This window comes from Lagopus muta, chromosome 1, assembly GCF_023343835.1.
Source record: "Lagopus muta isolate bLagMut1 chromosome 1, bLagMut1 primary, whole genome shotgun sequence".
NCBI lineage: Eukaryota > Metazoa > Chordata > Aves > Galliformes > Phasianidae > Lagopus > Lagopus muta.
Window position 1 is genome coordinate 122,624,183 of NC_064433.1, and position 27,947 is coordinate 122,652,129.

The 27,947-nt window shown below is 37.3% G+C and overlaps 1 protein-coding gene across 2 annotated transcripts; it reads right to left on the reverse strand.

Moving 5' to 3' along the window:
- Positions 1-1,340: 1,340 nt before the first annotated feature.
- Positions 1,341-27,947, reverse strand: PRPS2 (phosphoribosyl pyrophosphate synthetase 2). 2 transcript variants are annotated; one of them, XM_048931345.1, is made up of 8 exons: positions 27,752-27,947; positions 17,927-18,110; positions 15,159-15,179; positions 11,430-11,528; positions 10,275-10,399; positions 7,510-7,683; positions 4,244-4,403; positions 1,341-3,316 (listed from the first exon to the last, which is right to left on the reverse strand). In XM_048931345.1, the coding sequence occupies exons 1-8, from the start codon at positions 27,871-27,873 to the stop codon at positions 3,224-3,226; spliced, it is 978 nt and encodes a 325-aa protein (XP_048787302.1). In that variant the 5' UTR covers positions 27,874-27,947; the 3' UTR covers positions 1,341-3,223. The 2 variants fall into 2 exon arrangements, with proteins under 2 accessions (XP_048787302.1, XP_048787312.1); XM_048931355.1 differs by lacking the exon at positions 15,159-15,179.

Below are 27,947 nucleotides of genomic sequence, written 5' to 3' on the forward strand. Positions count from 1 at the left end.
ACTGTGTTTTGGGTTTATGACCAACACTGTGTTGACACCAGTTATTTTGCTATTGCCAAGCAGCAATTGCAGCATTGAAGTTTTCTGTTCCTCACTCTACAGGATTAGGCAAAGATGCTGGGAAAGGGGACAGCTGACCCCAATTCACCCAGAAGGGACATTCTTTACCCTATGACACTGTCAGGGATAGAACCCTGAGGGGAAGCTTCTTCCAAGTAGCCATTGCTCAGAGTGTAACTCAGGTACCAGGCTGCTAGCAGGAGATGGCAACTGATTGCTTCTGCAGCACATTCACCATCCACACTCCTTTGTCCCTTATTAAACTGTCATGATCTCCACTCACAAATCTTTCTCCATCTCTGTCCTTCCAAATCTCTCCTCCCTCCTGCTACTGTGGAGTGAACAAGCAGCTAGGTGTGAGCTAGGCTGCCAGCCACCATCAACCTACCTGCTGGCTAACAGAAGGGGACCTGTGCAGCACACATGAACATTCATACCTGCACTCAGATACATTCCCAATCGCAACAACATGACCTGGTCCTTTGATGTTAAAACATTGCAGTCTATAGCAAAAGCTTTCAGAAACACTGCAAACTTTAAGTACTTTTACGGAGAAAGGCAGAAGTTTGTACTTCCTGTTAGGGCAGCAGAATGGAACCAATCAAAACAAGTTCTGTAAATGGCAGCTAAAACCTTTAAGTTCAGCTATGCAGTCTAGTATTTTTTCTTTTATTTCAAAATTTCTGTTCATAATTCCTACCTGACTGAACTCTGCTAACTAGTCTTCACACACGAATCCCCAAATGGGCCAGAGAAAATTTAAAGTACTAAAAAGCCTTAAAATAATAACATCAAGTTTTCTACCTCCACAAAAAGGCTATTTCTATGACTGCTGTCAAAAAGGATGGGATATTTCACAGAGCTCTTAGAATTCAAGTTATTACTTCATGATCACTTCAAATGTGAAAGATGTGGCAGACACAAACATTACTGCATTCTCCTTTTTCTCTTTCCTTACTATCTAATCTTGTTAAATACAGTGGAGTTGTTTTGCTTACAACAACTTGAGAAATAAAAGCTTCAGCTGTTTATAAAGCATTAATTCAAGTTCCCATAGATATTTAAACATTGTATCATTCGCAGACTGTATAAAGGAGAAGGATGATCTTATTATATAGTTCTGTATCAGTCTGGTGTGAATAACAGTTCATTCTTACACCCAAGACAGCTGTGGCATGATTTATGAGCAAGGTTTGCATGAGTATCACCACATTCTTCCCTATTTGAACTGTGCAGAAGAAAAAACTAACTAAAGAATAAAAGCAATCTCTCTGGACAAGTGATTTAAGTAATTTTAATGTTATTGTTTACAATACCGGTGCACAGTAAGGGCAGACAATTCAGCATAAACATATGTGATTTTTAGGAAGTGCAACTGACATCACATACTAAGTATATTGTAGACCTTATCGCTATGCATAAGCTCTACATTTCTGGTATAATTACACAGCCATAGACTTCAACTGAAAAATTTAACTGCAAGGTAATATTTTCAAGATGGTAGGAAAAATAATCTTACATTTAAGAACTGTTTTACTAGTCAGAATAATCTAATTTTCATTGTATTATGAAGTACTTTTTAAAAAAATGAGCTCATGAGAATTGAATTCCCATCACAGTATCTTATACACACATTTCTGTATTCATTACTAAAAGTAGTATGTTTGATTCATAGAATAGAGAACACACAGAAGAAACAGTCTTTATTGTCCTTTTAATTATTTTCTTTCCCCAGAAACTTTCTTAGGGGAAGAAAATACTGTCTGTCTTGAGACTGTCTTACAGGAAAAATCCACTTCATAGTACAACACCACGTCACTAAATGCACCCTAAAATAAGTAAGGTAGCCTTATTTCATCCTGTCTTATGCTCTTCCATTCAACAATTGCAATTCCAGGTGGAAAATCAACTTTTCCCATTACCTAGGTGCAGGGACAGTACCTCAACACACACCAACTCTTACAACCTAGCAGGAAGGCTGAAAATGCCCCATAGAAAATTTGTAGACCCAGAAGTAGAATGTCAGATATATTTTCTCCCCATAATCCATTACTGTCTGCATTACCACTACTTAACCGTAGGTTGCAATAACTTAAAAGAGAGACAAAACTGTTTTCATAACAACTTTAATTCTCTAATGCTAAAGGATAAAAGACTGCCTCATCTACCATAATGCACTGACTGCAGAGTTAAGTACTGCAGTACTTCATGATAGTAAATTGAAGCTCTATTGACCATGCAGTTTAAGACCAGTATTTCAGATTCCTTTTCATGAAGTAAATGTGGGTAGAAACTGATGTTCATGAATGTAAGTGTATTTAAGTTTACTGTTTGGACTGTGCATAATGAAGCTTTACAATACTAACAGGAAAACAGCCATGAAATGGCTTGTATGGACTCAAGGAATATTAAAAACTACAGGAAAAAAAAAAAAACTCAAACGAAACTGCTCATGATTAAAGATTGGTCCTTATTATTGAAATACAAGAAATAAATCATCCTAGGGTATCGAAGCATAAATCCGACAAAGACAGTAACCACACAAAATAGACATTAACAAAATGATTTAATGCAATGAAACACTGAGAGCTTTACAAAAGAAAACAGCAGCCCTATATATCATGTGGAAAAGGAACAAAAAAATGTATGAAACAGTTAATACTATGATGTGTCAACAGTTCCTTAAAATTAAAAGGAAGTTTAAACTCTTATGGCTTACAAAATAGCAGCCTATCATGGCTGTTAAACAAAAGTCACCATCTGCTTGCCTGAAAGATTAATAGATGCAAGATGTCCAACCCTGCACCACTTAGCTTAACGCAGACAAACTTGTGCATAAATTTCATTCAGTTCTGTGAACAGACATTCAGTAGCTCTGTATATAAAAAAAGATCTGAAGCAGCAGCTCAGTAGAAAGTGAGGAGTATATAAAAGAACACAGAAATTTCCCAAACTCTCCAGGGAATCCACAGAAAGTTTCTGCAAGACAGATTTATTGTCCATTTACAACAAAAAAATGCTAATTACAAGACATATATAATAATTAAACATACAAGCTCTGGAATTTTACAAGTATACTGATTTCTTGTGTTTGAGATGCATTGCTAAAAACAACAGCGCTAGTTGACAGGACTTCAAAAAGCTGTGATGTAACCTCCAGCAGTTACAAGGGGACATGACTGAACAGGTAAGATACAGATTCACCATTATGTGTTCTTCGAATGGCCTCAGCCAGGATCATGGAAATGTCAATAAACTGAAAGAAAGAAATACATAAAAGTAAAGATGACGATTTCTTATAGGATAACAAGAACAATAAACAACAGTTTATAGAGAAACTGTATACAAAAATTCAATTTACTATTCTATTCTCTTACATCTTCTACGTAGGAAAATTACATTAAAACACTAGGTAATTAACCTACATGAAAATAACAATACAATAATAATAACAAGAAATAAAACAAGATAAAAATGCTGATTTCCTTCTACACAGGCATACTGCTGAAGACTTCAATGTTGCACAGGGGACACTGCCAAACAGAAACTGTTCCAGCCATCAGATGGCAGTGTCTACACAAGTACGATTTAATGGAAATGCACCTTTTAAATGCCTGTCTTGCACCAGTAAGTAAAAAATTAAGTGTTTTTTACTGGATTCAGAGTAACATTTAAAAAGCACTATTTTAGGCTTTCCTCCACTCTGCACTAAGAAATAGGACACAACTTTCCAGAATAACCTCATGTAGAAGTTACTGAGGTAAGCTAACTTTTTACTTTCAGTTTGGTTTTGAAAGCAAGCATATGTTAAGTTTATCTTGGACATTTTCTATACTGTATTTTCAAACAAAATGAAGAAGCCTAAGCTTTTTATCATAATAAACTAGTGTTTCTGCATTCAGACTTCATACGATTAATATAGTTTTAAAAAAGAAATCAGCTAATTTTACATTTGCTACTCTTTCAGCCAGGCATAATCTATCTGCTGCAGTATCATACATTGTTAATAATTTATTATGCTACCTCAGTCACTCTTTCTTTAGCATGATTTAGCAGAATGTTCTGCAAACAACAAAGCTGCACAGCGTATTTGAGATTATTATTTTCAGCAAAAGGCACAGACTCTAGCACCAGAGAATAACAAAAGGTAAATCCACTTAAGCAAGTGACAAAAACAGAGTACCTGAATTTTGGGGCAGTGTTTCATTTTCTCTTCCTGGGGGATTGTATTAGTTACCACAACAGCCTCAAATGCTGCATTATTAATCCGAGAAATAGCAGGACCAGAAAAGATTCCATGAGTAAGAATAGCATAAACTTTGGTGGCTCCAGCAGATACTAACCTGCAGAATACAAAGCAGTAAGCTGTAATGCATGTTTAAATATATGGCTATACACGAAGACAGGTAAGACCTTCATAAGGCTAAAATTTCACAAATTGCCCACATTAAGAGCAATTTTACACATAAAATCCTCTGAAAGCTACAGGAAGATAAAAATATCTACAAAACAATTCTGACAACTTTGAACTTTTTCAGTTTATATGACTACTATGTCTTACCAAAAGTAACTGCTAAAAACCTTATTTAATTAACAAACTTCTTATCAGTAGCAGTAATACTAAATGAATGTGCTGTACTTACGACCACACAAACAGATCATAAAACTAGTTCCCAGCATAACTTTTCCTCTCAGGAAGAACTGAAGTTTGGATAGTGGTATTCACAACTCTGTGCCTCCATCATTGTGCACCTTTGCTTTAATTTGTAATTCAAACTATTCTGCTTGGACAAAGCTACTGAGGAAGAAAAGTATTTAATGATTAAAAGCCTAGTGTCTTGCAAAGCTTGTGGGAAGACATGCTGCTGATCCAAGCACAATGAAAAATGATACAGCACAGGAGAAAACCTGCACAGACTGAAGAGCTAGAAAAACTTGTGAATGAGTCACAATCACTTAATTTGGCTTTGATTGGCCTCTCTGCCTCCAGACATTCACAGCTATGAAAGACTACAAATGCAGTCAAGACAGATGGAAGCCATCAACAGTAGATATGTTATCAAATTGTAGCATGAGCACAAAAAGACTGGAGAAAGAAAGAACACAAACATCTTATTTTGAATGACTCATCAGAATCAAAGGATTCTGATCATTCCTTGCACTACATTTGGTAGTTGCAATCTACAAGGAGGGTCACTACAATAGAGTGAGGGTGTACTAGGAGGGCAATACGAACACTTCAGCAAGTTCACCTGCTATATCTAGAAACAAATTTCTTAGTTCATCTGCTAGATATGCATCTATGGTGCTAAGATAAAGAAAGGTCTAAGGTATTTTGATGAACAAGTTTGATTAATCATAATGTACATCCCATCTAGATTTGGCATTAAAGAAAATCACTACTTGCTGACAAGAACATCATATAAGACAGTATCACTCAAAAAGGACCTTTCTTTTCTCTTTCTTCACTCTATTACTTCAGCAGAACTGAAATGACTCAGGCAGGAAGTATCACATGGCCCTATTCTGAATGCAAGTCTATTCTGTATATTCATAGCATCTACAAATATATCAGGCAGGAAGAAAATTTCCACATATCTTAACTGAAATGTTAGCTTTATAAAGGATTACATGCAAGAGAAGCAATGCTGCAGTAAATGTTCAGCAGCAGACATTTAAAATCATCCCATGCTTTATCCTTCCCACTTTCAAAATGCAACTACATACAGTCATACGAGTGTGGCCTTTGATATCAACTATATCAAGACAAGATCTTTGAAGCAAAGATTTTCAAACTCAGACTTCTGGGCCAAATTCAGAATGCAGCCCATGACCTCTAAAACTTAAGTTGGCAGCATATGCAGGGATACAGGTGGAAGAGCTGGAGCACATCAGTCTAATATTGCTCACCTCTTAATGCCTAACATCTGTTCTTATAGTTGTTTCTATGTCTCCAGTTTGCCAAGATGTCTTTGAAGCTAGAATAGCTGTTATGCATTTTTGAGTTTTCATGAAGCCACAACAGTAAGGATTATCATGCACTAGCAGTTCTTTTTTTTATTATTATTTTTTTGGGGACTTCTTTTTAGGTGGGTGAGAGCTACAGGAAATGTTTAAGGCTACAAACAGTAACAGAGTTCAGCACAGCCAGTAATTCCAGCTTCTGCAGAAAAAACATACAACTTACTAATGCCCTTAAATATACCATTGTAAGGCCAGTCTGAAAGTCATAGAGTAATACTTCCAAAGGAGCATTAATAGGAACTCAGTCCAGATAGTGAATCTTTCACATACTTCACTTCAACAACTGGACAACCTGAGAACCATGAGGGCATTAGCAAAGAGAAAAGACCTAGAAATCTCAGAAAGACTCCAGAAATAGAAGTTCTTTAGTCTGGAGGGGAAGTGGTGGGGGGAAATGAAAACAATCTTCAACTACCTTCTAAACAAAAAGTGAGAAAACGTATTCTCAGCTCCTAGGATGAAAAGGATAAGTGTGCTTTAAATTGAAGATGCTTGTCAAAAATATTAAATCTACACAACATCAGGAAAAAAAAAGTTTTTTTTTATAAATATAAATCTAGTGAAGAAAAGGATCATTTTCTGTCATTTTTGCCTCAAAACTGAAAAATGCACTAAATGGCTAAAATCCCTTCCACAACATTCTCTTTATTCTGCCCTCTATCCAAATCCAGATTAGAAAAATGGAAAGGCCACAATGATCATTGAGTTTCAACCCCCCTGCTATATGCAGGGTCACCAACTACCAGACCAGGCTGCCCAGAGCCACATCCAGCCTGGCCTTGAATGCCTCCAGGGCATCCACAGCCTCCTTGGGCAACCTGTTCCAGTGTGTCACCACCCTCTGTGTGAAAAACTTCCTCCTAATATCTAACCTAAACTTCTCCTGTCTCAGTTTAAGACCATTCCCCCAGTCCTATCACTCTCCACCCACTATTCCACAGGAGGGGGAGTGGCTGTTTATCTGCTCCCTTCAAGTACTGGAAGGCCACAATGAAGTACTCCTGAAGCCTTCTTTTCTCCAAGCTAAATAATCCCAGTTCCCTCCACTCTCCTCTTAGGAGAGGTTCTCCAGCCCTCTGATCATCTGATCATCCACCTCTTCTGGACCTGCTCCAAGAGCTCCACATCCTTCCTGTACTAGGGGCCCCAGTACTCCACGTTAGGCCTCGCAATCACCTCTTTCTCACCTTTTTAAGGCAGCCCAGAATACAGTTGGCCTTCCAGGCTGCAAGCACACATATTTCTGTAAGTCTTCCTATTTCCATGTTATAAAGAAGGACAGAGCTTGATTACAGGACAACGAGTCAAGAATCAGAATGACTTCACTGCACAGAGGTCAGATTGAATTATAAGTATGTAGCAGCTGTGTTCATCTGCTCTCTGCAGGTTACAGCATGAGACACTGAATAATTTCATAATACTTACTTGTCTGCTGCATGACATATTGTGCCACATGTATCAGCCATATCATCGACAAGAATGGCTACTCTGTCTTTGACATCACCCACCAAGACCATTCTGTCCACTTCATTTGCCTTCTTTCTTTCCTTGTGAATGAGAGCAAATTCCACATTCAATCTGTCAGCAATTGAAGTAACCCTAGATGACAGGGAGAAATACAGTACATTCAGAATATTATTTTAAAAGAACAGAATCATACTTAGTTATTTGCCTTGAAACAGTTTGCAAGATTTCTTGCTTTTAAGTAACTGCACAGATTTTTGCAAGTGGTGAGATATATTAGAAACACCCTTAATTCACTGTTAGTAAACTCAACCAGTGACTTAAGATATAGTCCAGATGAGTATTTTCTAAATTCAGTTTGACTTTGAAAACATTTCAGTGTTCACAAGCTTTCATTAAGTTGCTGCAATATGTAGTCTAAGATAGCTCTGATTATAAGCACTTCAGCATCCTAACTCATAACACCCTTGCTGGAATGTGAAGCAAAACTCATGGGGGAAAAAAAAACAGGTAAACAGCAAATAAATCAGTTGATTGTGATTAGTAATTCTTTCAGCAGTACATGACAAGCAATCTATTTAGTGATAGGACAACAGGGGATGGTTTTCAACTAAGACAAAGGAGATTTAGGTTAGATATTAGGAGGATATTTTTCCACTCAGAGGGTGGTGACACACTGGAACAGGCTGCCCAGAGAGGTTGTGGATGCCCCATCTCTGGAGGCATTCAAGGCCAGGCTGGATGTGGCTCTGGGCAGCCTGGTCTGCTGGTTGGTGACCCTGCACATAGCAGGGGGGTTGAAACTAGTTGTCCTTTTCAACCCAGGCCATTCTATGATTCTACAAATCAAGTAGTTTACTTCACCAGCACCTCTCTAGCAATACATTGGATTGACAAAGATCTTTTAAACTCTTCAGGGAAACCACTGGTGGCCAGACACACTACCTATAGTAAACTCTGTTATAGACTTCTAACTGCTCTATTCAAACCTTTCAATATACCAGGGTTAGCAGGTTTGACAAGATAGCAATAAACACAGGAATAAATAACACTGCTGTCCCACACTAGCACAGCCTTGCAGCCTGTCTTTTGAAGAATATTTTGGTACTGTTGTTAGCAAGGTTAGTAACGTGCACATTTCAACAGAAAACAGTTTTGTTTCTTTGCCACTCAAAAATGAAGGAGTTTTTTGTTACAAACTCGCATGGACATTTGTGCGTGTGGATAATACAGTAACTTCATAGTACGTCTCACTAATTCAGGGGCACTGAGGTATCAATAGATTCATATGCCTTATTTCAGCCACAAAATTTAGTAAGCAACAAAAAACAAGCAAACAGTAAGAAAAAAAGATATTTCAAATGAGTGCACAAGCAAATTTCTTTAATGCTTCTGAGTTAAAACTTAATAGTGTGGAAAAAAAAATTGTCTTCAGTTTTCATTAACCTAAGAATTATTTTGAAGGTCCACATGTTTTGAATGGAAATGCCCAACCATCTTCTCGGCATCATATGAAATGATGTGAGGGAGAAGCTTTGAATTTACAGAGAGCAAATTCCTCCTCTGCTTCAGCAGCAGCTGCTTGGTTACCTTTCAGTAAGGTAGCAAAAATAAATTATCATCGACTTCATAAAATACAAATAAAAATAAGTGATAGCAATAATATTTGATAAAAATATTTGCTATGAGAAAAAGTGTTTTCTGACTTGATTTTTAACTAGTGGATTATTTTGTAATAAATTGTATGCATTTTCATTTGAAAACAACCATATTCACATAGTAACAAAGAAATGTAATTGACTGGAGTATTTTGACAAAAAATGCTTTCTATAGTTCACATTCTTCACATCTTTAACTTGAAGAATCTAAAAAGGAATAGCTCTACAGTTCTAATCACACTTCCCAATTATCTGAATATGAACACCATGAGCACACTGCAGACAACAAAAAGTCTTCAATTAGAATCACAATGTGGCAGTGTTTCATTATCTCCCCTAAATTACACTCCAAACTTTTTGGGATTACAGGATTCTTATTTCTCTTCATTCGCATTCAGTTTCTAGCAGCCTTGTGACCAGTAACTTGAGAGCAAAACATGGTTATCACCTCACAGATAGCATGCTCCTCAATTTCTGCATTAGTTTTTACTGATTAGGAAACAATAAAACAGTTCTCCTAAATGAGTAACACATGCTGCAAATGAAGAAATACCCCAATTAATTAGCTTTCCTATTTTCAACCTCAGCTGAACCAAAATGTCATCTTCTTTTTCCAATATACACAACATGCAACTTGGAGATAGGCTTGCAATAACTTACAGAAAAAAAGAAACTTGATCCAAGCAAGAGCTTACCTAGATGCCAGCAGGTACAGTGGAGATAGGCTTTAAAAGAGAAGGGAAACTTAGGCAGTTCCAGAATAAAGCAGGAATAGGTGCAGCAACTGGACTAAAGCAAGCAAGCAGCAGGAAAAGTATCTTCCCTCCTGCATAGGGATTCAGCAAACAAGGTCATATATAGGGAGAGAGAGAAAAAAAAAATTCTTTAGAGTACAGAAAACTCCTGAATGTTTTCAAGCTTGAAAAAACATCGGAAAAGTAGTCATTCTGTTTTCACAATGCAATTAGATTCACCAGACATATACTCTGTATCTTGCAAAAGTCATATGATCGAAAAGATGACTAGACTAACATTCATTAATCACTTAGTCTCAGTCTGGTATAGTACCTTTTTGCACCACCTGCATCAGGTGAGACTATGATACAGTTTTTCCACTCCAAAATGTTTTCTTTAATCCACTGCAGCACTGCAGGTTCTGCATACAGGTTATCTACTGGAATGTCAAAGAAACCCTAGTTCAAAAAGAAAAAGAGTTTCATGAATACACATTTATACCTTACTTCGAATGAAGGCACAGGAAAAGAATCAAGCCCTTGCATTTCAGGTATAGCAAGGTTTTAATTAGTATTTTACAGTGGCCTAATTCTGCCCTCTCATTTCTACCAAATTCAGTGGAAGTTCAACAAATAGTAATGTCTCTAAAAATCTCATTCAAGAGCAGAAAATGAAGAACAATTGTTATCAAATAATATTAAATTAGAAAAGATTCCCTTTAGGCACCTACATAAACTCATGCATATGAAAAGCTCTCAAAAAATCCAGTGAGGAATATTTAACTCCCATAAATTGCAACTACTTGACACAAACAGTAGTATTTCAATATGGAGAATTTAAGTTAGCAATGGTCAGCAAGAAAGGAACGTGTCTTTTTGTGCAGTTTTTAAACAACAAATCTATACTGAACCACAAATTAAAACTGCTTTTTATCTGCATGACAACCACTTAGCATAACTGAAGCTCTGAGTAAACAGAACGCCAGAAGGAGGAAAAGAAAGTATTTCCTCAAAAAACACACAAAAAAAACCCCCAAAAGTTAACTTAAAAAGTTTTACATGACAGAATGACAAACAATGTCTGCTCTGTGTCTGAGCAGCAGTTTTGTGATTTTCTGGTTCAATAGTAGAGCTAGCAAAGGAGTTTCCAGTCTCCATCTCCACTTCTCTTAAGTGAATAATGTTCCCCTGGTTGTACCAACCAAACTGTATTGTGCACTCTGATAAAACCAGTGAGAGATTAAGAGAGCTCCTCCCATAACAGGACATTGTATGTTCTAGAAGCCCTTATACTAGCCTTGAAAAATTCCACTGAAGACTCCAACGTCCAATACCTATTCAAAATGCCCACAAAATCACCCCATAAGATAAAAGCTGGTCTCCTTCAAAAAGCAGAACTAGGAAAAAAATAAACAGAAGTAATATTTTCTTGCATCTCTTTATTCATTTGACCACCTACTCACAGTTAGGAAGACTGATAGATAGTTACCTGGATCTGAGAAGCATGCAGGTCCATGGTGATGATGTGGTCAGCCCCTGCAACTGACAGCATGTTGGCAACAAGTTTTGCAGAGATTGGAGCACGACTCTGAGAAATAAAGCACAAATATTTACATTATAAAAGCATTTAGGCGGAATACATGGTGTCAGATAATTAGTTAATTTATCTCTTTTTCTTTAGAATAGCTGGAATCTATGAAGAGCTCCATAACTTCAGCCAAACTAGCCTGTCAATAGCTACTCATGCCACTAGGATTTTTGAACTCAGCAAAACATTTAGGAGCTTTAAACTAGTTTAAAAAATCTGCCTAATAATGCCTCCTATTAATTTTTACCAACAAACAGAATTGGAGATATGATTTACCAGCTCCTTTATTTCAAACTTTTAGTTGGCTTTTCCATAGCACAAAAACAGAACCTCAATTTCTCTAAGCCACTACCCATACGTAAATATCCAACTCTCAGGCTTTTTCACCCTTTAAAAAGTGAATAATAAAAAGTAACCAAATATGAAGAACAAAGTGAGAGGAAACCCAATTTTTGAGGAAAAAAGCACTTTAAAACAACGTTAGTATCAAGCATTTCTTCATCACACACACAGTAAAGCCTATAAGAGATCCACGTAGGCAGAGGAACAAGCCCCTGCCTATTTATTTATTCTTTTTTGTGAATGCAGGCTTAATTATTGGATGTGATTAGTAATCTAGAACAACCAAAAGGGGCAAGGGAAGGCATGGAAGAAAAGAACTAAAAAAGAGAAGAAAAAAAAAAAAAAAAAAAAAAAAAAAAGAAACAGGGAAGTGAGAAGAGCAAAGGAAGAACAAAAATATAATCAGCAAAATTAAACCCAAGAGGTTTTTTTAAGCTGACAATGATGCAAAACAAACAGTAATGTGAAAAGAAAAGGAAATCATGTCTGGAAGATACCTTTTTTTTTTTTTTTTTTTTTTTTTTCCTTGCAGTCTTTGTCAACTTTAAAGTTCCTTCAGATTTTTTAGCTATGTTGCCCTAGACAGCTTTGTCTGTAATGGAAACATTAAACAAAACCTCTTTTTTTTTTTTTTTTTTCCTTTTTACCTGCCTTTAAATATGACTGGTATCTAGCACTAATGCCATTAGCATTGAAACAGAATTGCCATTTAGAGGTGCCATCTCACAATCAGACTTTGGGTTTTGATCGCAAGGTATTTTCTCTCGTTACATTTCTTTATCAAATAGCATCATTTAACCTCTCAGGAACACCATTCTCCTCCAGACATAATTACAAGGTATCTCTGCTCTTCTTTCACTGATGCTCAAAGGCATCACCAAAAATAATCTGAACTACTGCTATTTAAAAATGGATGCTATTTTGTCTACGTCAAACCAAGGAGACACTACTTTCCTCAGAACTTTTGGTAATTTAGATACAAACTCAGCACTTCCATGTTTTAATGTATGGAATGACAATGTATTTCCAGAAAAGAGACCAAGATACTGCATTCATTCTTTATGGTTTGAAGTTTATCATCAAGAAAATTCTCACTTAGAAAATGGCACTAGTTTTGATTCTGCGTTGCACAAAAATATTGTCCCCACTTGGTTTGTCTAAGAAACACTGAAGATGTGAATGGCAGCTGAGCTTCCCTTGATCACTGCAATTCATATGCATATGGTTTGCATAACAGTTTGCAACCACTGTAGCTGCAGCAAATATGAATTTTCTAGTAAGTGAGGACTATGCTGCTCCTCATTTAAGATCAATTCTATAAGGGTTCTGTTACGTGCAAGCTGGTCAAAACTTTCTGAATATTTCTATCAATTAGTAGAAGTGTTCTGGTTCATGCCATTCATGTTCCTGATCATCCCAGTTCATCTTAGCAGCTCAAACAGACGTTTCAAAGCTAGGATTTGTGATACTCAAATCCCTGGCAACATGTGCAAGAACAAAGATTTAGTACCTACTCCTTAGACTCCACCACCACACATTCTCTTATCAGCTCCTTGTGAAGGCATGGTTTGATGAGGTGGATTAACAGACAATGCTGAAACCCGAAATCCGCCCCCCTCTTTATCCCATCCCTTCCTTCTTCCCAGTCTATGAGCTTCCCCTGTGTTTCATATTGCTGCTTGTCTGAACCCATAGCAGCCAGATAAGGAAGCAAAAACAGAAGGGAAGATAGCTAAAGAGGACCACTGCTTCTGGTAGAAACCAGTAACTGCTTCAGCCTAGCTGATCAAGGCAAATTCCCATAAACAGTTTGCCATTTCTACCTTCGGGTGGAACAGTGAATTTCTTTTGTTCACTTCTGTTGAATGAGATTACCACTTCACTTGTCTCATGTGTCAATACCACAAGTATCATCAGCACAAATAAAAGCCGTAACAACCACCTTTCCTGCACCAAGTGCAAATGAATACATTACCAACTGGTACTTCTTTCAGCTACTGGCCTTGCAGGCTGAATTCCAGAAGGAAGAACTTGGAAGTTTTACCACTAGGTAACTTCATTTAGTAGTTATGCACATCACAGATTGCCTACACGTTGGACATAGGGTCTTGGAGGGAAAGATAGCCAGACATCAAAACCTGTTTTCCAAGGGTGGGCTAACAGGAGGTTAAGACAAATGAAGCGTGTGGCCATCTGACAGTTTCCTCTACACAAAATTGTGCATTAAGAAATAAAGAAAACTAACACATTTGATGACACGTTCAAAAGAATTTAAGTTCCAAAAAACTTTTTTCTGGGTAAGCAATTATTATAAAATGATCCAAACTGAAGTTTATTTTAAAATCAAAAGAAGTATATTCATGAGAACCTCAGATAACCTGGCTTCATTATTCAGAAACAAATGTAGATGGGAACTGAAGATTTCCTTTATATCTTGGAGAATTTGTGATGTTTGCTTCAGATGAAAAGTAGGAACACAAGAAGATTCACTATATTCGTTGTCTCATTTTTGATACAGTTTGAGATTAGTTTCAGAATTATAAGCATGAAACGACAGTAAATTATGTACAGAAACTAAATTGTAAAAAAAAAAAAAAAAAGCACTGTTTTTAGCTCCTAAGCAAATTTCCCACTCACTTATAGAGACAGTTATATAAATGATTACTTCCTTTATAATGTGTTACAAAGTTATTTGCAATTTTTAAAATTACCAGGGGCAGAGGAAGAATCCACAAAGCTAATAAAAACACCCTCACAAGAATATCTATGCAAAGGAAAGTAGGAGTAGTCTGTCAAGATTAATGTTTTGTTGCCTTTAAGCATCTTATTACATTGTCTTGCTCAAAATACATCACATGCAAGCCAAACAAAAAACAAACAATCAAACAAACAAAAAAAAAAAAACCAACAAAAACAACAGTCCAAGAAAATCCCAAGATTTATAACTGGAACTTTCACTTCCAAGAAAGCCAGTTGTGAAATGTATGGATACTGAACATTCACTAATTTATTACCTAAATTTATATTTTGGATATGAAGTAAGCTTTGAAGCTTTAGAAATTGACATCATTAAACATCCAAGTAAATTTTAAGTAGAAGCTAGGACTTCTCTATTAGCAAATTCCACAGAATTAATATCATGGCCCAGGTGAAACACAACTGAAATCAAGAAGTGAAACTGAAAACGTTTCCAGTTATATATAATGTAACCCAGTAGTTTCACCCTTTAAGGCCATGTTAATGGAAATATATAGAGTTAGATTTAAAAAATAAAAAAAAGATACCTACCCAACGCTCCACGGCTCCCTTCTACAAATCAAAAAAACAAAGTTACGTGAGCTGCAGAACACCAAACTCACCTGTTGCTATACTTCTAACATCTTATAAGCATCTCTGAAGCATCCTGCATCCTATATAGATGTTTTTCCCATGGCTTTGAAGGTTAGCATAATTAGAGGATGTCTAAATGCAACCATGGTCAAAGCACCTGAACTAAAGTAGCTAGCTTGTGTATCAGATGTAATCTAGTTTATGACAGCACTTGATCATGTCTAAATCAATTCATCAACTTCTCTAGGACTCTGGACAAGTTTGTGGGTTTTTTTGTTTTGTTTTTTAAAATATCCTTTTCCCTTTCTTTCTTTCCTCCTTTTTTAAACCTCTGTTTCTTTAGCTGCATAAGCATGAAAACTGGCACAGACCACTGGAACTGCTGTTGACAGCCAAACTACCTCATATATAGTTAGTCCAAGGGTTAATACTAATATTCTCACGATGAATTACACAGGTCTTGCTCAGAATACAATGCTTTACTACAAGGCCCTTTAGTTAAATAAATAAATCAAGACTTGCAATAGTTTTCAGTCATCTTATTCCATGAAGAATAAGGTGGTATTTCAAACAGCAAGGACTCATTCCATTTAGTTCTTTATGAATTGAAGCCAGCATCCAGATAGCAATGATAGGGATTCACCTCACATTCAAACAAGTAACAGTAGTACCTTGGGTCAGAGAGAAGAAAATCCACTTATAACCACTGTAAGAAAACAGTGAGCACTTCACTGATGCTTCAAGCTCAAAGCACAGGCCAAACACAGACCAAAGACCAAGTGATGTGATGCAATCCACCAGCAAGGGGAAGGATCTCATGGTCAATAAGCTACCTAATGTCGACATCTATATCATAGCTTACTGTGCAACATGGAGGTTAACTACCAAGGTTAATTTCCAAAGATTACAAATGTTTTCTCAATTGCAAAACAGAGGTTAAAAAGTGGAAAAAAAGAAAAAGTTTGCCTAGAACTGCAGGAGAACACAGTGATGCCTAGAGAACAGTCTGAAATAATACTCAAAATCTCTATTAGTGCCTTACTTTCCCACGCTACTCATCTTCCAGTAGTATTCCAAAAGATAGTATGTTCTAAAGAAAGATACTGAACCACCATACATGTGGTTTAACCATCTCTTGAAAGCCTGTCATATGAATTTTGGGTACCCCTAATAAGCTATTGCTTAGATGCACACAAGCTGGGACATACTCATCCTTCCCTTAAAATAGAAGCTTTTATGATGGTACACGAGAACCTTTGAGTACTAATTTGGAAACAAAACCATACCAAGATACCTTCCTTCCCTTTCGAAGAAGAGCTTGTTTCCCTTCCAGGCTCTTTCGATTAAAAAACAAAAAACACAAAACACATTTCATCCCTCTGCACTCCTAGTCAAGGGAGAGCTTTAATCAATACAGGAACACAGCAAAATGAAGTTCCACAAGATCTATATGAAGAACAGGGAGGTTGTACCTAACCCCTGAATTCAGTTTTTGGAAGCACAATATCAGTGCTGTATAAGAAAGCCTACACTTACGGTGTAAACATACTAGAAAGTAATTTTGTTCCATTTACCTTTTCCATTAGAGGCTGAGAATTCTGCCTTCTGTAATACCTGCAAGTATTTTTATCTTCTGCATTGTCAGTCTTGTTACATTTTAAATAGTTGAATGAAAGTAACAGAGCTTTCAGATTTTGCCCAGTGTACAAAGCAAAAAGGGGCAGTCCATTTATAAAAGTATGAGCGAGGAAAACTTTCTCAAAAGACAAGTATTACAATGATTTACACTTGTTAGTTCTTTTCCAGTGAGTTTTGATGAAAGTAACGTTCACGTAACATCAGGTTTTTTGTATACATACGGAGACAAAAGGTTAAGTGTTTCTTATGCTTTGTGAATTTTATTTTATATCAAACTTGTTAGTGCCTTACTAATTTGGCTTAACTGGTACGTTATTCATCAGTTACAGCAGACCAAATTCAGGGAATCATAGAATGGCTTGGGTTGAAAGAGACCTCAAGGATCACCAAGCTCCAACCCCCTGCCACAGACAGGGCTGCCAACCTCCATATCTAACACAAGGTGAGGGTGCCCAGGACCTCATCCAACCTGGCTGAGAAAAAGAAGAAGTGTTTCAGAGTTTTTACTCAATTTTTGGCCTTCATCAATTAAAATTAATTATTTCAAATTGTTATGTATAAACTTCTTTCTTTTTAGATCTACCTTACAGCATAAGTAATTGTTTTTATTCATTATCCTTATGCATTGTAGAACAAATCAGTTCCTTTCATTTAGGTTAAAAACTACCTGCAAAATGCTCACAGCACTCCAAATTCAGGATTTAATTCTATAAAACTGTACTAATTACATGTACTCTCTTCATATAAAGAAAAGAAAAAGGGAAAACTAGAAAAAAAGCAGAAAAAGCAGTCCCAAAGGTGAGATTTCCTAGCAGAATACTCTGGAATATCACAAACATAGGATGAATCTACTTTTTCAAACTGAAGGCCTCATCACTTAGGAAAACATAAAGAAAAAAATTTATGTATTGTATCACTTAATTCATTTGCAAATTATATAATTTCTTATCACAGTAGAACATTAAAGGAAGAGCAAAAGGAAAAACACCTTATAAAACTCTAAAATGTTTATGAAAGTATGTTTAATCTCAAAGTTCTAAAGGAAGAAGCTGAGAAAACACTTCAGAAATCACACAATTCTCACCTACCTTGTCTTTCTTATCTTGCCTGGCATATGGAAAACATGGAATTACTGCAGTGACTCTGGAGGATGATGCAATCTTGCAAGCATTGATCATGATGAGCAATTCCATTAAGTTGTCATTTATTTCTCCACAGCCACTCTGGATAATATACACATCTTCTCCTCTCACACTTTCACCAATCTCTACACTGAAAGAGTAGAAGATGGCCGTTTAATCACTAGAATTACAGGAAGAGCATTATTAAAGAGCAGACAAACAGTTTTATTTTAACAAACATTTGTAGGTTTACAGCCATTTAGAGTAAGATTTTGTTTCTTTAAAACATTGGTTTGGATAATTTTGCCCTTGATACAAAGTCTATTTCAATAGAAGCCAGACTAAAATTTACTTCAGCCTAAAAATAAAATTTTATTTTCTTTTGTAAACACATGAGTAAATTCAAGAAATCACTGCATTTTAGAAGATGAAAGTATCAAACTCTTTGGGAAAAAAAAAAAAAAAATCAGTTAAAAAGTTAGAAGTGAAAAGGCACACCACCAGATCCAAGCAAGGTATTTAAAACAGGAAAAAAAAAAAGTTTAAGCAAAAACCTGTTCACCAACAGCTGAATGCAACTCAAATCTTAGCACATCTTGTCAGTTGCTCTGTTTGCTCTACATGAGCTCATGTACTCATGTTGGCATCAAGGAGTTGCTTTACTCTTCTATAGATTTCAGGAAAATTCAAGCAGAGCAGTTGAATGTGATATTTTTCCATTCTAGAACAAATCAAGAGAAGTCTACTGTTGAACCATACTGAATGTTACACCTGTTACTCCAAAAATTACTCACAAAAGTAGCAGACTAACCTGCATTTTCCTCTGATTCCAGGCAAAATACCCAGAAAATATACAGACAGAATTCCAAAATGAGGCAATCAGATCTTTCAAACCCATGCTACCATAAGCACAAGATTATTAGCTTTTTGTAGCTGCAGAACACAAAGGAATTTACTGCTTAAGAACATCTTAATGACATGCAAACATATGACTTATTACCATCATGATAGTTGAGTGCTGTATGACTAGTCACACTCTGAAAGCTGCCACAAAGTACCTGTCAGAGAGGAATGCCTGTCCCTTTGAAGGTGTGCAAAATAGAATAAAATTCAACTGCAGCAAACAGACTGTGCTGATTTAAGTAGCAGCTATTATTTTGTTTTCCCCCTCATTGAGCAATGTGCAGCTTCATGCTGAGCACTGAAAGATTGAGTCTTGTGGAAAATACATGTGATCACACAATTAAAGACAATGTCATAAAGCAGATGCAGAAGGTAATACATAAGCACCCTTCCTTCATAGCTATGTGACCTGGGTGCTTTATTTTGCAACCTTAACTCTAAATCTAATTTCTGGTCCATCTTCCTCCTGGCTACTTGAGCCTGCTCCACTATCCACACTCATACTTGAGCTTACCCTATTAGCCATATCCATCCAGTTGTTGCCTGTGACTCCTTGCATTAGTAGTGGTTCTCTCCTAATTTAATCTATTTATCTCTCCAATTACATTTTATTCTTCAACTTCCCTGACACTCATCTTGTTGTTCAGTCTCTGCCTCACTGCACTCTTCTGCTTTCAATTTTTATTCAAGTCAATGTGTTTTCATTTTCACTTTACCTATGGTACCATGAAGAAGGCAACCAAGATCACTAAAGAGAGAATGAGTGGCTCCTTGTCCTCAGTTCTTGTATTCCCAAAACAATTTATAAAAAGAACCTCTCCATCTCATTAATTTAATAACTTTTTGCTTAAGGATGTTACCAACACAGTTTCTTATGGCCAAATGAAAACAAAACATCAAGTAAAGATAAGTAGGAGGATAGAGACAGTGAGAAACAGCGTCATCTTCAGATAGCTCAGTGGTAGCCTCTCCGATCTTTTGAGGCTCCCATCGAGGTGGAGAGATTAAATTTGTGGTTACACACTGTTTTTGCTCTGAGCAATAGCTCTATTTGCAGAAAAACATTAAAAATATTTCTGAAATCCTACATATTTTTCTAGCTTGATTTTTATTCAACACAATTTAAGTTCAGACAGAAGCTAGAGCATCTAGTCCCATGACTAGAAGATGTTAACCTTAATTAGAAGTCTTGTGCTAAACAGATCTGTTGGAGTACCATGGTCCAATTCCCAGATTAAACAAAATTAAGAAACCTGTCATTCCTCCTCATCTCAGAAGTTTAGCTATGAGTAAAGCATCGACCCATTAGCTTGCATATGCAGCTTTACTCACCATTGATGATTACAGCTATTATGATGAGGATTAAAAATATATATATACCATTACTTGGCACTTGCACAAAACTGCTTAAAGCAAGTGCTGTCACATATTAAACCTTTGGAATAGGTTTGAAGGCCATCATCATATAGCAAAAGCTCTGTGACAGGTGTTTCAATTCAAGACTATGAAGTTATGCTCCTGTTCTTGATGTTAACCTAGGAACCACTGCAAAGGAGGATTAAGTAGAAAGCAACAAAGAAAATACTACCAGTTCTATGGAAGAATGTCGCTGGAGTGACAAAGAATGGCAGTACACAATTTTAATATGTGCAGAAAAAGATGTAGCCAGTAATTTCCTACGCACTATGTAATATGAACTAGCTTTGATGAAAAGCAAAAATATATGATTTTAACGTTCATTATATACAGAAAGAACACTGAATTTATAACATACTGAAATGTTTACTCCCTTAAAACAGTCATTTCTAAGCAGTGCACTAAGAAATAACAAGTTTCAAAAAGGGAAGGGAATATATTTTGAGATAAACATAGAGCTGGTTGATACAATGGCCCTGAAGTAATGCTTCTTACACTACCATTAACCACTGTCTTTCCAATGCCCTTGGGTTTGGGATAACTTTTTCATCTTGCAAACAACTTCGAAAATAAAAGCGTTGCTACTTCATCTCTTGATGCATTTCTGCATTTTTTTTTGCTTATGTTTTTCAGGTCAAAAAGACATACGTATTCAGCACACAGAAATGTAAACGTATCTATATTTATATATATATATATATATATATATATATATATATATATATATATATATATATATATATAAAAATATATATTTCCTTGTGGACACAGAAGGTATGTACAGATTAAAATAAATCAAGTTTAAATTAATACTTGTACATAGCACTGAAGAGGGATCTAATTATAGCTGCCAGAGAACAACAATGTTATTATTGCACAAATCTCCTCCCAATCAACTAGAAAACAACAGATTAATATCTCTCACTGCCTACCTTCTTAAAGTCAGGTATTGAGAGCTATTGCCTAGGCTCAGCCATCTGCTGCTTATCTCTACTGTTTAAGATTTTTTATTATTTATTCTTAAACACTCAGGTCTGAACAGGCAGACAATAAGACACTATCAACTACAGCGTCAAATACTGTATGAAGCATCTTAAATTTCTATTAAAGACCACAAGCTAACAGCAGACATCCTCATGTTTGTTATTATATTAGCACTGCTACTAGATTTCATTTCAGCTATCTGTATCATGACCTAATTAACTGCCAATACACTTGGGGCTGTTGTTTAAACAATTCCCCATAGTCAGGGCACAGAGGAAGGACGCAAGAACAAGCTATTGCCTCAAGATTACAAGCTCTGTTTGTTTTATGCAACTGAATCAAATTCAGCTATTTGGCAACAGTTTACATAAACTTTTCATTCAAGAAGAGTAAACAGAACCTGTACATTAAAAGCCCTGAAATCACCTAATAGTGCTTTAAAGTAAAAACTACCCAGATTAATAGCAAAGTTAACTAAGTTTACTCAATCCAGTTGCATGGAATCCACAAGCACACGCTGCTAGCCAGGAAAGATGAGCGCAAGACAAGACATAATGAAAATAAAGTTTGAGTGTTGATAATCATTTTCATCTCATGAAGACTGATTCCAGAGCTCAATTTAACAAGCAGAAACTTAGGCAGACTTTTAACCATACGTTAAGGATAAGTTTTGAGAATGACTTATATATAAAACATTTAAATGGCTGAAACATTCATAAAGCAAAATTCAAAACTGGGATAACAGCAGACTGAGCATTCTCAACTAAATTAATAGCACTGGGAATTTTAAATTTGTATATCATAACTCAGAAAGACACTGCAGGGAAAGTAAGTATGTGAAGCCACACTAAATGGGTAAATAATACCAGACAACACCTAGGATTCAGTCCAAAATCAAAATCATGCAGCTAAGGGGTTCTGTGTACTTCCTAAAAAGAAAATATAACAGCAGATGAGTTTTCTAGCAATACTAGTAATAATTAAGTTTTGCCAAGCAACTTAGGTGCCAGTAAGAGAGCTCTGTACTTCAGACGTTTTTGAAACTAACAGATACCACCAAAATTAAGCGTCTAGAGTCCTCACACAGCATGCTAGAGGAATCAATACCTCAAAAGCAATCTGAAAAAACCCACGTACTGGATGTGCAAGTCATCAAAAAGCATCCAATAGGAAGCACTGAGCAGAGGGGTGTGCGTGAACTTTACCTTTGTGAACAAATTTGCAGAGCAAAGTCTTTAATGCAAGACCTCCAATTTATTGAGTAAATATTTTAGCTGTCATGATGTTATACAATGAACAGATCATTTTGCATCAGTATCAAACAATAAAAATGTCAGATTCATGAGATCTGCCTCCACCAATCATCAGCTCCTGAAGAGCTGCAGAGCTGCTTGATCAGCTGAGCGCAGCTGTGTCCTGCACAGCACAGCTGAGAGTGTGCTGAAAGGAACTACAGCCCTGTGGAGTTGCACAGGGGTTATATCAGTCTGGCTGGTTTGGAGACAGGCTATGGTGAGATTTTGCTCCCTCACAGCACTTGAGCTGAGGTTCCAGGAAAAATCCCAAATTCCTTGATGTTGGAATTTCCTTTGGGGGGAAAAAAAAAAAAAATAATCAGATCATATAAGCTGCAGATGCTTTCAAATTCCAGTTGGGGCAGGGGATGGGGAATCCCAGTTTCTTCAGCAATCTTCCTGCTCACTCCCATCCCCTGCACTACGCACAATTATTTAAATAACAGAACATCAAAGCAGAAAGCAAAGAAGAACCATGGCGTTTTTACTGTAGGTTTGTAAATATTCCACACCTCCTGGCACCTGTATTATCTCTTCAGCTCTTGGCTCTCCCACTGTGACAAACAGTTGCAAGGCCAATCTCCAACTAGATTTTCATTTCCAACTGTCCCTGTCCTAATGGTGGAAAAAAAAAAAAAGAAAAAAAAAATCCAAGCAATTTTCTTTCTTTTTCCCCCCCTAATTAAATGTGTCTGGGCCCCATAAGAAGCACACAATATACAACAAAGTCAACAATGCAGAAGTCCAAATCAGGACCTCTCAAGGAGTTTTAGGCCTTTTTGTAAGTCTGAGCTATTAGCAATACAGTACACTAGCTTATTAACTGTATCTTGAGTTCCTACGTAAGCAAAACATACAAAACATGCAATTCTGGAAATAATTCTTACCCTAACCAGCCACATGAGTAAAAAAATATTCCTCCAGTCTCACTGTGCTCACTATAGTGAGAACCAGGAGTGAGGGACCCAGCCAACTCAGCTACTCCAAGCAGAGTGTTACAGCTCCAGGTGTGAATCATTTGCTAAGTACTTGGGCTGTATGAAGAGATGCACATCCCACAATACCCCAAATCCTACCAACTGAGCTTGCTTGCACCATAACTAGAGCCCAGAGAAACATCAGAGTGGGAAAAATACCAAAGTTGCATCCCAGATATATACAGTAACTGCAAGAGAAGAGTTGAAGTACATCAAGGGGAAAATGGGAAGAAAATGCCACAGACTCTTCTCAAGCAAAGAAAATCTCAGCCATTTGAATTGTGCATCCACGATAAGTAGCACTGATAAAGTTTCCAGGTTTGTTCTTGATTTATATTACGTAACAAACCGATCTCATGATCCCATTTTGAAATAGAGGGTTATTCTTGTAAAAATTAACTGAGGAAGCATCAGCTACTTTCTCCTCAATTCCATGATTAAAACAGGTAACTTGGACTAAAATGTATTAATTTACAAACAAATGACCTTCTTAACAACAGCAGAGCTGTTTTCATACAGTATGCAATGTTTCTCTGTAGCCAATACATGCTCCTCTGTAAAAGTTGAACCACAAACCACACACACTTTAAGCAGATGATTCAAAAATAACCCAGCTCCAGCAGCCAAAGAAATCTGCAGACAGGCAGCCTCCAAATTCACTCCAGTTCCCTTCTTCCTAAGCCTGCTGAGACAAGGACTTCAGCCTGAAAGTTAAGAAACTCATAGGAATGGATGGAAGGCAACTCCTCCCCTGGGAGAGAAGTGCGTGAGAGGATGTAATCTATGACTCCAATTTCTCCATTTTGAGAATAACAAGTGCTTCAAATAAAGAGTTAAAATAAATAGCTTTTAGAAAGCTAAACATACAGAATCACACCCACAGAACTGCTGGGGTAGGCAGGAATCATCTAGTCCCACCTCTTGCTAAAGCAGGTTCTCTACAATAGGGTGCACAGGAAACCATCCTCATAGGTTTTAAATATCTCAAAACGAGATTCCACAATCTCTCCATAGTGATATACAGTGTCATTTAATTACGTATCTATTACAATCAGGTGTCTTCTAAGTATCTTTGGAGACAATTTTGTGAAAACAGCACGTGTGCTTTATGTGTTTCTATTATATATCTGTCAGTTTCACGTGGTGCCTGTTTAAGGGTTTCATTCCTGCCCTCTTGCTCCAGCCTTCCAAACTGCACTGATGGCAGATCCTTGTGGGGATTTGAAGAAGACAAACTAAGCTCCCACTGCAGTCCTAGCATTTTACTGGGTGAGTGAGAGGGTGGTGCCAACCATGTTCCAAAGATGACATAGTGGCCTGCACACATGCTTAATGTACAAGCTATAAATAAAAGAAACATCTTCCGCAATCAGATATCATTTAAGAGTTTTCTTCCTGCTTCAGTTAAGGTTAGCTGCTCTGGTAGATGAAGGAAAGTATTTCCATGTTGTTTAGATAGAAAAAGGAAAAAAAAAAAAAAATATCTGGAGGATGACGGACATCTGTCAATGCTACCTGTGACTTCCAGCACTTTTTCTAGCACTGATATGACATTTCTTAGTTCCAAATCTGTAGGAATATTGAATGACTGAAGAACATGAGAACAGACATACTGACAGACGCCATAATCTCACTATAAATTACAACAAGCACTTAAAATTTTAAGTTTTCCTGAAGTTGATAAAGCACCTGTTAATTTAGTTACACTTTCCATAGAAATAGCAGCCCTGTCCTTGGCTAACCTCAGGGTTTAGTTCTTCAAAATCACTTGCATCTACTGAGGATGGGGACACAGAGCATCTTTGAGCGAAAATATAATATAAAAATCTTTAATATCACTTTCCAAGAACTCCATTCTTCATGCCAGATTACATGAAGTTCTCAAGTAAAATGCTTCCAGTTTGGACCCTGTGGCACGTATTTAAGCCTATGACTTCACACATTTATCAAGATACACATAATTCAGATTTACTTTTAATATAAAGCAACAAACAGCAAAAAAGAGATTTTCAACAAAAGGAGAATCTTCTCTGAAACTTGTTAGCAGATCTGACATAAAGCAAAAGTTAATTAACCCTTAGGCCACAGCTTACTTATTTGCACAAGGTTCTGCCCCGACAGCCATTGGAAGGCTTAAGGTTTTCCAAGTCTTTTAAATATCAGGTTACGTTATTCTGCAATACTGCAATGTATTTTGTAGTGCCAATTAACTTACACATAAATTTCCAAGTACTACCTTTTAAAGAACCATTTTTTATATGGGAAGAAAAATTTCTGCTTATATACACACTAAGAAAACTTACTAAGGAGACTGTATGATAAACAAGAAAAGGAACACTGCAGCATAAATATCTTATACATTTTAGCTGCAGTTTAATTTTAAATATATTGTACAGGAATTCTCAGAGTCAGTCTACAAAACTGAAAGACCAAATATCCTGAATAAGTTGCTCAAGAAAATTAAAAAGATTACCCACTCAAAATTAACAGTATAGTTTACATAGTTGGTACAAATGTACTTGCTGAAGGGAAACATGAGCTTCATTTCAGAATCTGAGTAGTATGAAGCTGAACAAGAAAATAAACACTTCAGAGTGTAAGCATTAAGACATTAAGTTCTTGAAGAAGGGAAAAAAAAGCAAAAAAAATGCATGTCTGTTTAGCAAAGCTGCAACAGAAGCAACCAGAAATAATTGCTAGATTAGATTCCATCCTCTTATCTGTACCACAATATGTCCCTACTTGCCCATGAAAAATAAACTGGCATTGCCAGATTAGCCAAACCACTGACATCTTGCAGCCACCACTACCTACCTACTTGATGGCAGAGACCAATTTTGCTCACCAGGAAAAATAAGCAGAACAGCAGACGAGAGTTTATTCTATCCTGATACCTGGCATTTATTTCATTTGCATCAAACTAGATAGGCAAACTTTGGGGGTAAGTTTCTACCTTGGACAAAATGTAAATCAAAGAATCTCTGTGTAAAACTTAGCAAGCTGCAGAACTAAAGATAAGAATCTTTGGAGAGGAAACAAACAAACAAAATAATAAGTTAGCATGAAAATCATGCAATCAAATGAACAACACAAGTTAAGTTTAATCATTCAGAAAAGAGATCGAAAAGCAATAAAGCGATCATGGGGTTGGAAAGATCTGAGATTTAAAACTTCATTTAATCGGGAATGAAGAGAGCAAGGGTGCAAACATCAGGAGGTGCAAATAGTGGACGAAGAGGGCTTAAAATACTGTCAGTAGGTATAAGTAGTACAAGAGCATGTTGACTAAGAACAAAAAAAACACAGACTGAACAGAACAAAAAGCTTTGTGAGAGCAATTTCAGAACACAATATATTAATCTTCCACAGAAAGCAATGCAAACACATTTGTTTGGGAAATTCAGAACAAGAACAGATGAAAATAAACATACAATAATCGCAGAGGCTAGCCAGAGTCGGGAACTGGTGTTTCAGAAGCAGGTAAAAATGTAGGCTCATACAGAATCAGCCAACATTAGAGGTTGGAAGGGAACTCTGGAACTCATCTGTTCCAGTCCCTGCCCCAGCAGCAGGGCGCCAGGCCCACGGCCAAACAGCTCTTGGAGATTCGGCTCTTGGAGATTTCTAAGGAAGAGTCTGAACAGCCTCTCTGGGCAGCATGTGCCCTCTCTATGCACCTACAAATAACAATTCAGGTGTTTATAGAATTTGATAAAATAGACAGCTGAGTCTTCTCTCCTCCAGGCTGAACAGCCCCAGCTCTCCTCCCAGGTGAGGCACTCCAGCCTCCAGCACACTGGTGGCCCTTCATTGGGCTCCTACCAATACAACCATCTTTCTCGTACTGGGGAGCCTGGAACTGGAGCCAGCACTCAGCAATGTTGAGTAGAATGGAATGATCACCTCTCTTGACCCACTGGCAATACTTTGCCTAACAGAGCCCTGGATACCATTAGCCTTCTCGGCAGCAAGAGCACATCGCTCGCTAGGAAGCTAAGCCTAGATGAAGGCAACACAGCGACTGCACCGTGCACTTTCGGGGCTCAGGAAAAGGTCACACGAGAGCTAGATACGACCCGCAAACACAAGACTGCTCATAACCCCCGACCGTACCCATACTACGCTCCAGCGACCGAGCTCAGAAGACGGCGCTCCGGGGCCGTGGGCGGGGAGAGGCGACTCCGCGCGCCCCCAGCGGCCGCCACCGCGCCACACACCTGGTCTCTTGGTTGCTGAACTTCTTGGTGACCACCTTGCCCAGCTCCAGCCCCAGGCGGTCGGCCACTCGCTGGGACAGGTCGTGGTGGGAACTGCCGCTGAACAGCACGATGTTCGGCATAGCGTAAGGGATGGAGAGGGGGGGAGGTGACGGCGAGCGAGCACTCCTGCAGCCGGGACAGAAAGAGAACGAAT

Coding starts and splice junctions, on each gene's coding strand:
- PRPS2 (XM_048931345.1), bottom strand. CDS start 27,873: ATGCCGAACATCGTGCTGTTCAGCGGCAGTTCCCACCACGACCTGTCC. Junction 7,684..10,274: donor GATGCAGGTGGTGCAAAAAG/GTACTATACCAG, acceptor CCTGTCATCTAG/GGTTACTTCAATTGCTGACA. Junction 4,404..7,509: donor ATATGTCATGCAGCAGACAA/GTAAGTATTATG, acceptor TGTATTCTGCAG/GTTAGTATCTGCTGGAGCCA.